This window comes from Elephas maximus, chromosome 16 (genome assembly GCF_024166365.1).
Source record: "Elephas maximus indicus isolate mEleMax1 chromosome 16, mEleMax1 primary haplotype, whole genome shotgun sequence".
Taxonomy (NCBI): Eukaryota; Metazoa; Chordata; class Mammalia; order Proboscidea; family Elephantidae; genus Elephas; species Elephas maximus.
The window spans coordinates 3,580,888-3,594,261 of record NC_064834.1 but is presented as its reverse complement, the minus strand read 5'-3'; the positions used below and the strand labels follow the sequence as shown (position 1 = coordinate 3,594,261).

The following is a 13,374-nucleotide window of genomic DNA, read 5'->3' as shown; positions in this document are numbered from 1 at the left end:
TGACAAGAGACCTACTACTTTCCCAGTGAAGCAGAAATGAAGCAAAGAAAACAAATTAGCTAGGAGTTTAAATGCTCAGCATTTATCAGGTTTTTAATTTCAAGGATGTAAATTCATCTTAAAAACTGATGGGATATTTTTATTCTGAGTCTTCAGCTCAAGTTTAGCTTAACTGCTACAAATAAAAAATCTTTTTTTAAACATGTTATTTGTTTTGTTGCTGTTGAGAATATACATAGCAAAACACATAACCAATTCAACAGTTTCTAAATGTGCAATTCAGTGTCACTGATCACATTCTTTGAGTTGCGTAACCATTCTCACCCTGCTTTTCTGAGTTGTTCCTCCCCCGTTAACATAAACTCACTGCCCCCTAAGTTTCCTGTCTGATCTTTCAAGTTGTTATTGTATGTTTGATCCCATAATTAAAAATCTTTTAAAGTCGTATTGGATATAACCAAATGATGGGGACAGTCACATTCCAGACTTATTTATTGCTCCCTACAGCAGTATGAAACCAAAATTCAAAGTATTTAGTTTAGTTGCCCAGCATTGCTACAATTTATTTTTAATTTTTTGTTCTGTAATTCCTTGCACTTTCTCCGCCCCCAGTGTGCTTGAATCGTCCTTTGTATCTGCATACATAACAGACAACAAATTCAGAAAGATGGCCAATATGTGAATTGGGCAAGGTTGAGGCTAAAGGGGTTTTGTCTTTCCAAGTTAATACAACTTGGATCACAACTTTAGCATTCTGGATGAAATGCTTCAAATCATTAATTTCAAGGAGCTGAGACGCTATCCGAGAAGAAATTTCTTTGCTGAGGATCCAGCCAATTTCTAGCATAAACACAGACAATTAACAATTTTTATTTTTTGTTTTACCTCACCAAAACAACAGAATCACAGAGATTTTAAGAAATAATATGTCTAAATGATTTAGAACAGCTTGTGAAAAGCCACTTTACCAGCAGGTGTTTACAGGATATGGAGGTATCAGTAAAAATTGGCAGAGTGAACACCTCTGAAATTGTCTCCTCCATAAAAACAATAAGAACACTGGCAAAAATGGTCAGAATCAACTTTTTCTGAACTTTGATGGAAATTAACCAAAGGCTTGCAGCAATCCAGGGAGCATTCGTTCAAGGCAAACCAGCTGAACCTTGGTAAGAACTGTTGAGTTTTGTGGCATTTTAACTTGCCCTATTTCCATTCCCCCCCAAAGTTGCCTTGTGGCCCTTCATAACCTCTGCCTCTCACCCCTTCCTACCGCCAACCTCCAAGCAACCTCTGGTGTGTTTTCTGTTGTACAGAGAAATTTACATTTTCTAGAGTTTAACATAAATGGAATAATAGCGTTAATACATTCTTCCATCTTCTTTCATTCATCATAATTAATTTGACGTTGATCTATGTCATTGCATATATCAGTAGCCCATTCCTTTCTCTTGCGGAATAGAATTTTTTTCCTATTCATCTGTTAATGGACGTTTGATTGATTCTGGTTTTTGGCTGTTACAAGTAAAGGTGCAGTGAATGTTTGCACACGAGTCTGTGTATAGACATAAGCTTTTCTTTCTCTTGGGAAAACACCTAGGAGTGCAATGACTGGATCATATAGTGGAAGCATGTTTAGTCTTTTTAGAAACTGCTAGACTGTTTTCCACATTGGCTGTACCATTACATTCCCACCAACAGTGTATATTGTTGCTCTTGTTATATGCCATCTAGCCAATTCAGACTCATAGGAACCTAATGTGACTGAGTAGAACTGCCCCGTAGGGTTTCCTAGGCTGTAATCCTTTACAGGAGCAGGTTGCCAAATCTTTTCTCCTGGAGAGCAGCTGGTGGGTTCAAACCACAGATCTTTTGGTTAGTAGCCAGGCACTTAACTGCTGCACCACCAGGGCTCCTTCCAGCAGTGTGTAAGAGTGACAGTTCCTCCACTTTCTCATCTTCATTGAAGTGTCTGTTCAGATCATTTGCCCATTTTTTAATTGGGTTGTTATTTTTTTTTATTGAGTTTTGAAGGTTCTTTGTATATTTTGAATCTATAATAATTTTGAATAATGAAATAATTTCTCCCAGTCTGTATCTTGTTTTTTTCATTCTCTTAACAGTGTCACCCCCCTCGCCCCAATAGTTTCAGGGGTTTATCCACCCTCTGTGGCTCCAGAAAGTCTCGAGTCCATGAGAATTTGAAATTCTGTTCTGCAGTTTCCCCGTCGATGAGGAGTCTTCTGTGGAACCTTTGATCAAAATGTTCAGTAATTGCAAGCGGGGCAGCACCTGGTTCTTCCTGGTCTCATGGCAAAGGAAGTAGTTGTTCATGGAGTCAGTTAGCCCTGCGTTCCATATCTTCTTTCTATTTCTGACTCTCCTTCTTGCTTTGTTGTTCCGGGTGAGTAGAGACCAGTCGTTGTGCCTTGGATGTTAACGGTGTCATTTGAAGAACAAAAATGTTTAATTTTGAAGCTCAATTTATTCTTTTATAGATTGCGCTTTTAATGTTGTACCTAAGAAATCTTTGCCCAACAAATACTTTCTCCTATGTTTTCTTTTAGGATTTTTATTGTTTTAGGGTTTACATTTAGGCTCTACAATCCATTTTGAGTTAATTTTTGTGTGTGGTACAAGGTATGGACCCAAGATCATTATTTTGTATTTGGCTATTTCAATATTTCCAGCACCTTTGTTGAAAAAGCTGTCGTTTCTTCACTGCCTTACCTTTGTCAGAAGTCTGTTGTCTCCATATGTGTGGGCTCATCTCTAGCTTCTTTATTCTGCTCCATTGATCTATTTGTCTGTTATTTTGCTAATATTATACTGTTCTAATTACTGTAGCTTTCCAATAATTCTTAAAATCAAGTAGTGTGAGCCCTCCAACTTTATTCTTTTTCAGAGTTCTTTTGGTTATTTTAGTTCCTTTGCATCTTGGAATGAATTTGTCAATATATACGAAAAAGCTGGCTGCTGTTTTGATTGGGACTGCTTTGAATCTGTAGATAAATTTGGGGAGAATTGATATCTTAGCAATATTATATCTTCTAACACATGAAAAGGATATATCTCTAATGAAATTAGGTCTGTAATTTCACTCAGCAATATTTTATAATTTTCATTGTATAGGTCTTGTACATTTTTTTTCAAATATATTCTTAAGTATTTCATGTTTTTTGTTGCTACTGTAAATTTTAGTTTTTATAATTTTAGTTTCTGATTGTTTATTGGACCCCTGGTGGTGCAGTGGTTAAGTGTTTGGCTGCTAACCAAAAGGCCGGCAATTCGAATCCACCAGCTGTTCCTTGGAAGCCCTATGGGACAGTTCTACTGTGTCCTGTAGGGCTGCTCTGAGTCAGAATGGACTCTTCAGCAATGGATTAACGGGTTATTCATTGCTAGCATTTAGAAATATAGTTGATTTTCAGATAACAGTTTAACATATTAAATGCTGTATTGATGTTATGTGAAAGTACCATGGAAGTATAGAAAAGGAACAGTGACACTAGTTATGGTGCCGGGAAAGACTTCACAGAAGACCACGTGAATTTTGTAGCTATTTTCTTGATTTGTAATATGAACATCTTGCCCAAAATTCTAGCTGAGTTTACAGGAATTAAGATATAAATTATTTTAGGATTATTTTTAAAAAGCTGTCAGTGATATAACCGACAAGGCTCTACTATCTACAATACATAGAAACTTCTGCAGTTAACAACAAAATGACAAATAACTCAGTCAGAAACTGGGCAAAGGACGTGAACAGACAGTTCACTAAAGAGGATATTCCGATGGCCGACAGACACATGGAAAGATCCTCAGCATTGTTAGCTATCAGAGAACTGCATATCAAACAGCAGTGAGCTACATTTCACTCCCACTGGGATGGCTAAGGGATGGCTAAGGAGCCCTGGTGGCACAGTGGTCAAGAGCTCAGGCTGCAAACCAAAAGCTCGGCAGTTCTGCCCTGTCCTGTAGGGTCCCTGTGAGTCAGAATTGACTCGACAGCACACGACAACGACAGTCAATATTCTAATTCTGTCAGGTATTTCTGATTATGTCCTTTGTAGCTGTTTTCCACTCCGAGATCCAATTCACGATCACACCTTGCATTAAGTTGTCATGTATCTTTTAAACTGGAACAGTTTCTCACCTTTCCTTGTGTTTGTTCACCTTGATATTTTTTAAAGCGTATAAGCCAGTTATTTTGTAGGCTGTGCCTCATTTTGGCTTCTCTAATGTTTCTTCATAATTAGATGTAGGTAATTCATTTATGGCAGGAGTTCCATTGGAGTGATAATGTGTCCTGACCAGTACATCTTTTGAGGAGACAGATGATGGCAGTCAATTCCAACAGCTGCAGTGTCAGGTGCCATGACTCAGTTAAAGTTTAAGACTAGGTTTCTCCGCTGTCAAGTTACTCTTTGTTCGCTTTGTATTTAATCTCTAATTATATATTTTACATACTTTGAAACTTTAACTAGTTCTGAAAAGGTCAGTCTGCCTGCATTTTATTTATTGCCAGGATTAGGACAAATGTGCTTAAAAAAAAGAAAATCATTAATCATATTTCTCAATGTTGCTTTGCTTCTTCCTCTTTTTTTTTTTTCTTGATATGTGAAAAATACCTTGCTGAGGGTTTTCAGTTTTTATTGTGCTGTTGACTCTTGAAAAGTCAAGTGATTATTAGGTTGACGGCAGGGTTAGGAGTGCATTTATGCAGAGATAGTGGAGCACTTACATGCCATCCCTGCTGGTAGGCAGGCCCAGGCCTGGTGAGTTAGAGATCCGTGCCGCGTGGAGACTTTGGTGCGTGTTCTCATCAGATGAGTGTTAATGATGCTTATTTCCCTTCCTCACCTTTCAGGCCACAATATCCTGGTTTTACAAAGTCCTTTATTTATTTTTTTTTAAAGTAGCTTGCTTGTTGGCAGGCAACTCCTAGGCTTCATTTTAATGTCACTTTTCTTAGCAGGGAATGTATTTGTATAGAATTTCTTTTCTCAACAATGTAAATAAGGTATTACCATCAGGGTACTGACATTGAAGACAGTGGGCTTTTATAAAACACGGTTTTTATGCATTTCTCGTCCAAGAAAAGCAGTGACTGTGACAGAGCGTGTTTTGTTTTCTACTTTGATGGATGCAGTCAGTCACTCTTCATATGATGAACGTCACCGTGGCTTTTGGAGGTGTCTGAGGGAAATAATAGCAAGTCACTAAGACCAGGCTTTTGTTTTGTTTTTTAATCGACATTTGCCAATGAGATCATTTCAGAAGGGAGGAATAGGTTTATTTACAGTGACTCTTTAGAAGGCACAGCTTTTAAGGACAGTCTCTGTGAAAAAGATAGTGACAGATGGTTTGTTTCAGGTACTGAACAGTACAGCGAGTACACGGGCTATGCTGAAACATACCGCTGGGCGCGGAGCCATGAAGACGAGGGTGAGAGGTGAGTCGTGCTGACCTCGGTACTGCATGGCTATAAGACAAGGAATGTGGGTTTGACCCAGAGTGCACTCTGTCTCCGTCTACTCTTAGCTCAACCATTGAACTGTCTTTTTAAACTCGTTGTTACAGGTTCATTGCTGGCTAAAACAGCATTATCCTCTCCATATACCAAAAGGAAAATAAAAACCAAAAACGTATCGAAATCAGCTCATAAGGGTAGGGCTCTCTATAGTTCTTGACCTCTAAGCTGCCAGTTGGAAGCAGTGGAGGTTAACTTTGAAATCTAATTAGGATAGGTTATAATTAGAACTATTAGATTAGGTAAACAGGAGAAACCTGCGTTGGGACGATTTGCCTAATTCCACAAACCAGCTGACGGCAGGCCCTGCAGTGAACTTTGCTGCTGCCTCTCCTAGCTCTTACTGAAATATATTTTTATACTTTGACCTCCTTGCTTCCACACTAAATTGTGTACTTCATTAGGGGTAAATTTTTGCAAAAATGCTGCCCGAGAGCATGTGTTTTTATGTCATAGCGGCAGAAGGAATCAGCTCTTCCCCATGTAACCGTATCTGTGCCAAACCCTGGTTTCTTTCCCCCTTTATTTTGTTTAAAATATGCAGTTGCAGCAAACAATTATTTACACAGATGTTTGTTCCTGGTAATTACTTACAGACTAACATGAAGGTTTGCACTACTGTTCTGCAGTGTGAAACGTTGGTTGGCATGTTAGTATTGAAACTTAATAAAGAGATGAAATATTTGGAATTTCACATTTCTAAAATTATCATCTCAGCCAGACCTTCCTGTTTCCACAGGCAATGTGTCATTGTCTGCTGTGCCATCTTTGACAATTTTTTTAAAAATTGTCTTTCATGGTCGGCAGTTGACCACAGTAGGTAGAATATTGTGTTGAGTCATTACACGTTCATTCTAGCACTTGACTTCTTGGAATCGTTTCCACGACAATATGTAGTGATGTTACAAACCCTGTGACTTGAAGCAGATCTCTAAAAGCAGAGCAGTGGGCTCTTGTTGAGATGCAGATGCCGTGTCTTAGTATCAGAGGAGAACAAATAACTAAATTCCTTTTGTTTGCCCCAGAATCCTTTCAGCCCTGAGACTCACTGTAGGGAATGAACCTGTGTACAGCATGTCCTAGTGTGTCACTTCCTGGTAATTTTTCATTTACTGTTTTAACACCTGGCAGGCAGTCCACAATGTGTATGCCTCTGAATGTAAAAATCAAATGGTGCTTCCTGCCCTTCTGTTTTGCTGAGACCTGTAGACACTGGTTTGTTTCTTTCTTTTAAGGCTTTTTAACATTCCACTCTTTCAAACACTGCCACAATCTCAAAACCAAGCAATGTGAGGGTATTATTGTGAGTGGCCTCACCCATTCCTGGTCTTTCTCCTCTCTGTCCTGTCCAGGGACGACTGGCAGAGGCGCTGCACTGAGATTGTTGCCATTGACGCACTTCACTTCAGACGCTACCTCGATCAGTTTGTGCCTGAGAAAATCAGACGCGAGCTTAACAAGGCCGGTAACCTTATTTCTTAGTTCCTCTGGCAGCTGTCATCTATGTGCTGCCATTTTATTAATGTTGAAATTAATGCTTTCTGGTCATTCTTGCAGTGTCAATAAGTCTGCCAGCAGCTCTCCTGATTTAATGGCTGTGTCAGCTTGTACAAGATGTACTTCCCATTTAGTAATTGTTTGATTACTGGCAGAGGCTGCCAGATTTACTGCTGCTCGATATTAAACCCCACACATACGTTTATCTCAAGTACTCCTAGCTGCTTTTGAACATTATCATTTTAAAACCGTATAGAAATGAATGAACCCTGAAAATTTTTTTCAGACCTGCTCAACAATATTTTCTCTAAAAGGTATGCTATCAGGATGAAAACAGATAAATCAGAAAAGTCAAGTTAATGTTGCTCTGTTGTAAGTAAAATCCATAGACACTAGAGAGATGTAAATTGTTTATTAGCATATTTATGATAGAACCTAGGATTTTTAGTGACACTTAGTGCTAATATAATCATTTTCTTTGTTTTAATTGTATTACAGAAATACAAAAATGAGCTGTACCTATTGTTAGTTCATGTTTTCACTATCGTTAACCATAATACACTTGATCATAAAAATAGAGTGTGAATTTTGGGCCTTAACAAGACGTTTGAGGCTTTTTTGTTTTTTAGTTCCTCAAATACTCTTACAGCCAAGAAGACTGACCAATTCTGAAAATCATTGTTTAACCCCCATGAGTAGAATTTGGTTATGAGATTATTTGTTAAGATGATGAGGTTTATGGTTTTGCGTGGCTCCACATGTGTCAGTCCCTACGTGAAGACTCATACAGACAGCAGACTGGACTGTGCCATAGCAGGGGGGTTGCCAGAGTTCTCTGATGGACGAGTCGGGCAGTAAATACACCGTCCTCACATCTTCTCCCTGGTTCTCACCACAAAAGTAATCTGTCGGTGGCGCTCTGCTGTCCTAACTCAACAGCCTTGCCTTGCCTGTTGTTAGTGGAATAAACAAATAATATAAAAAGGCTTTTAATACACTTACTATTTAGTAGGTATTTTAAATATAATTACGGTATATATGTTATCTTACATTTTAATCCATTTGAGAATCTAATTCATTGTTGGGCATGTTTTCTTATATATAATTTATTAGATTGTTTTAATGTTTGGAGTTCTTAAGGGAATTTCATAAAAAGCTTGAAGAATAATATGTTATTTCCCAAAGTTTCCAGACATATTTTATTAAAAATAAAATAAAATAAAGTAATTCCTCAGAAAAGCTATCCAGAAACACCGTTCTTTGGTATATCAACAATTCTGGATTTCTCTCTCTTACCTGACTCTGAAAGTCAGAGGTTTGCTTATACGGAATAGTTATCTTTTGCTAGTAATTAGGTACATTTTAAACACAAGCCTGCTTTCACTATTCCAGAACTCTTGCTTTAAAGCAGTTGTCTACAAGCCCATGATGTTTTTATGATATAGCATATCAAGTAGAATAAGATTATCTTTAAATTTTCATCAGGTGTCACTTTTTTTTTTTTAATTGTGTTTTAGGTGAAAGTTTGCATAGCACAGTAGCTTCCCATTTAACAATTTTATACAGAATGTTCCGTGACGTTGGTTACAGCTTTCACAATGTGCCAGCATTCTCATTATTTCCATTCTGTTTGTTCTGTTTCCATTAATCTAGCTTCCCTCCCCATCCTTGCCTTCTCATCTTTGCTTTTGGCTACATGTTGACCGATTGGTCTCATATAGTTGATTGTTTAAGAGAGCACATTACTCTCTGGTGATCCTGTTTATCTTATAAAGTGTTACTTTTTAAGTGCATGCATATGAATTTTTCACATGGTCATTGATATCAGAAGACATTTACATAAGCAGTAGGTAGGTTGGAGTGAAATATAAGAAAAGGAAAATAACATATTTTACCAAAGTCACACATTAACACAAACTTAAATGCCGATTTTTTTTAACGGATAAAGTCTATATTCCTGCATATATCTCTCTGTGGGAGCTAGATCATTTACTTGTAAAGCACTGACCTTCAGTTACCTGTCCTCAAAGACACAAGGCTTTTTAAAGATTTGAAGCTTTGGTATATGTGAATCGGTTAAATTAATTTAAATGTTAGCAATATTGAAAAACATTTATTTGTAAACCATAGAGTCCTTGTGATGCACACTATACAAGAAGAATGAGTCTCTAAATAACCTGGCAAGAGAGGAAGTTTTATCTCATTCGAGTAGTCAGTGACCAGAACATTGCCTGGCTTGTAGGAGCTTCTCAAAAATATTTGTTAAAGGAATTGATCAGTGATTAATTAAATAACTTCTTAGACAAAGCTAACACAATTTTAGGAAGTTTTTGGAAATTATGTAAGTACGTTATCTCAAATCATCAAATGTTACAAAATGTTTGATAATTTCTATTCTTCAAGTAAAAGGAGCCCGGGTGATGCCATGGCTGCAGTTTGAACCTCCCAGCAGCCCTGCGAGAGAAAAGACCTGGGATCTGCTCCCATGAAGATTACAGCCTAGGAAACCCAGTTCTGTTCTGTCCTGTAGGGTTGCTATGATTCGGAATGGACTCGATGGCACACCACAGCAACATTCTTCCAGTCCTGAATAAGCCAAATGAATCCAGTGTCAAATCAAGTGTGTAACAACAGACGAAACCATCTGAAGCAGATGGGTTGATGTTTAATATATAGTAATATAGTTCTGTATTTGTTTTCAGCCTGCAATCATTTATGTCAATATGCAGTTAGGTCTGATTTATAATTCTTAAAACGTTGTTTTCAGTCAAATGCAGGTAAATTTGGGGTAGCTTTTGGTTATAGAAGTAACAATAGTAAAAGTAATCACAGTCTTTCAATGATTGCTTACCATATCTGTCACTTAGTACTTTAAATACTTTGTCTGAGTTAATCCTAGTCACCCAGTGAGGTGTAGCTACTGTTCTTATTTCCAATTTAGAGACTCAGTTTATTGAACTGAGCCTCAGGAAGCTAAATAACTTGCCCAAGGTTACACAGCTAGGCAGTGACAAAGCCAGACTTTTCACCTGGCTCAGTCAAATCATTGAGAATATTCCCTGCATTTGGTCAGCACATGATCTCCTTCCTACCAGCATATGTTGGGGTCATCTCTTTTCTTTCAGTCATATTCTTCACTGTGAGCAAGGTACATGTTAAATCCTTTCCTCGCTATTCTTTTCTCTTTGAATCCTGGGTTCAGAAGATTTTCTTTGTCAAAGAAATTTGAAGGTTTTTCCCCCAAATCTATTTATTAAATTCCTACGAGACAAGGACATACCACAGGTGGCATATAGCCTTATTAAACACATGGGCTAACATTGAGAAAGCACTGAGTTCAGTACTTGGCACGTGGGAAGGCATTTGATAGATGCGTATCCTTTCATTCACTGCTTTATTCACCCAAAAATTGTTCTGTTAGCAAAGAATTTGTTTTCTAATTTTTTTTATTGAAGAAGGAAAAAGCAAGAAATAATTTTTGTTAACTGTTATTGACAACTTAATTAGAAAACTAATCCAAATAACTTTGGGTGTTCTAAATTAAAGCATCCCATAATTTATTAATTCACCTATTAAAATGGAATTCTGAATTCTGGTACAAGCAACAGGGAACTTGCCATGAACTGACAGCACACCTTGGAGAGAATACTAAATTAAATGCTGTACATCTCATTACAGTCTGTAAATGTGGGTTTAAAGCACAAGTCTGTGTGAAATCTCTTCAGAGACGACTTGTGTAATTCTACTTTTTTTTTTTTTTTTTTTTGTCATGCTAGATAGAGAGTGGACAGGAATAGAAACTCTGCATTTTTCTACACTAGGCAACAGTATGTAAGACCAATTTGACCATCAGAATTCAGTATGGACTTCTGAGCTCTGAGGCCTGTTTACTACTTCCAGGCATTGTTCACTAGATAGTAATTGAAAGGGCAGTCCCACAGAGTGCTTTACTGCCTCTTCAAAGAGTCGCTCCATCCAGGCTGTGTAGTGTCTTGGGCCCACATCGTGGCTTGCAAGTAGAGTTGATTTTAAAAGGGAGGAGTCAGTCTCCTTTTCTGTGACTGAAACTGTGGAGCAATGTTCAGTCGTCTGAGCGATCAGCTAAGTGACACTAGACAAAAATTATCTTTGTGGTTGGAAGGATTGATGACTCCCGCCTGCAAGAGCAGCAAATAGCTCTGCACAGGAAGAAGGAAATCAGCTCTGAAGAGTTGTATTTAGCCATGTTAGGCTCATTTCCATACCCAAACCCTTTGCTGTGGAGTCCATTCCCGCTCGTAGCGACCCTGTAGGACAGAACAGAACTGTCCCAAAAGGTTTCCAAGGAGAGGCTGGTGGATTCAAACTGACGCCTTCTGGCTGGCAGCCGAGCCCTTAACCACTCCACCACCAGGGCTCCTAGGCTCATTCAGGTAAGATCAAATAATGAATATATTTCATGGAGGCTTCTGGATCAGAATTAAACAAAGTGCTGATACTGCCCCTGGAGAGAATCACCCCTGTTTGCTTTTTATTTTTATTGATTTGTTGTTATTTGTTGAAATTACCCCAGATTTGGAAAGGGCTTGTTATTATACCAGACCTTGGTCAAATGTAATCATACTTGCTTGCTGATGTTTCTAAGAAGTTCAACATCTAATCATGTATAATATTCTCTTAAAGTATGTGTCACTTTACTTTTCAGGAATATTTGCTGAAAGCGTGTCATTATCTCTTGAGTCTCCCTAGTCCCTTAGTATACAGAGTCAGAACAACTGTGTACTTAATCTGGTCTTTGACTTTCTTTACACGTGAGGAAACTGAGGCCTGCATAGTTCTTTCATTTTATATTGCATTTTAACACAGCAAAACCAATTTACTAATGTTACAGTTATTTTAAAGCCAAAAGGTGGCCTAAAATTCTGCCTTTCAGACGCGTGGCCTAAAATTCTGCCTTTCAGACGCGTGGTCTTCACTTTCTAGATCTTTGCTCAGGAATATTTAGTTTCATATAATTGTGTTCAGAAGTTTCCTGTAATTTTGTATTTTATCTATTTCATTTACCGCTAGATTGTAAATATTTTTCACTCTTCCCAATAATCTTCATAATAAAATTTTAACAATCATAAAATTGGTTGAGTTGGTATAGGCTGATTTTAACTCTTATTTTTTAATGATTAGGTAGTTGCAAATTTTTCTCTGTCATTCATAGTGTAGAAATAAGTATCTTTGTACAGTTGACCATTTTTTGCTATCGTTAGAAAAAATGTATAAAAATGTTAATACTGAATCCAAGGATAATTTTAAGACTCTTGATTCATATTACTTTACCTTCCAAAAGACCATTAAGGGCCTTTTTATATCATGTTTGTTTCATGAAATCATGGCATACTAAAACCTGAGGAGATCAGTGTCTGTACCAACTGGGTATTAAGTTAGACAAATGCAGTATCGTCATTTCCTATGAATAAGCAGCACTTTAGGAGCAATAATTGTTCAGTTATTAACCTAACAAACAGTGTAATGTATTTATATGATAATGAAAGACATAGTTTAATTATATTTAGATGGGCCTTCTAAAATTCATACCAAAGCCAGAGTACTTACTTACGAGTGAGTGTGTGTGTGTGTGTGTATACACACAGGCACGCATGTGTAGGTACTTCTGAGCCTGGAGGTTTTTACACCTGTTTTCTTTGGTGCCTTTTCCACATTTCTTGCTTCCTTCCTGCGTCTCTGTCTTAACCATTTCCTGTTCTCTAGTTTTTAACTCTGGATACCGGTATCTTCCTCCTGCCTCTGGCTTCCTTCAGGATTCCAGAGTGGCTTGATGTTTTCCTCTTTATCCCTCCCCGTCAAAGCTCATTCTTCAGTATAACTCTGTGAGATGTAGGTGTGTTGGTACTGGCAGCTTCTACTTACTATTCTGAGGTTTGATTGCTGCTGCTTTTCCTGCATTTAAAGTTATTAGTGAAAATCAGTTGCTCTAGCATTGGTGGATAGAGCTGGAGCTGGCTTTCCCCTGTTCTCACCCCTCCCATCACTGTCCTCAAGTACTCTGGCTCTGGTGAGGGAAAAGAACTGTGTGGATCAGTGCAGAGCTCTTGAGAACTCCTAGCACCTTTTCCTATGAAGTGAGAACCTGGCAGCTCTTTTGAGGTCTCAGTACCTTGATCTGACCTTTGTTCCTCAGCGAGGAGCTCAGTTCCCACCGTAAAAGGAAATGATCCCTGACTCATGGCCTGCCCAGGTGGTGGCATCTAAGAGATACCGCCTCTTACTAGAAGGAACAAGACTTGGTTGTCCCTTTAAAGGGGACTCAGAGAAGCTTACCGATTCTCTGTCTCTTATTTCTGACTTTAGAAATG

At 38.1% G+C, this 13,374-nt stretch overlaps 1 protein-coding gene across 7 annotated transcripts in view; it reads left to right on the top strand.

Moving 5' to 3' along the window:
* The window catches only part of PARG (poly(ADP-ribose) glycohydrolase), a 163,986-nt gene that overhangs the window by 109,457 nt on the left and 41,155 nt on the right, over positions 1 to 13,374 (top strand). For 6 of the 7 annotated variants that reach the window (XM_049854648.1, XM_049854647.1, XM_049854645.1 and 3 more), the window contains 2 exons: positions 5,374 to 5,452; positions 6,883 to 6,991. In XM_049854648.1, coding sequence (XP_049710605.1) covers positions 5,374 to 5,452; positions 6,883 to 6,991 — 188 coding nt within the window. Of the gene's footprint in view, positions 1 to 5,373; positions 5,453 to 6,882; positions 11,440 to 13,374 lie in introns of all 7 variants that reach the window. The other variant, XR_007513385.1, reaches the window with a different exon arrangement.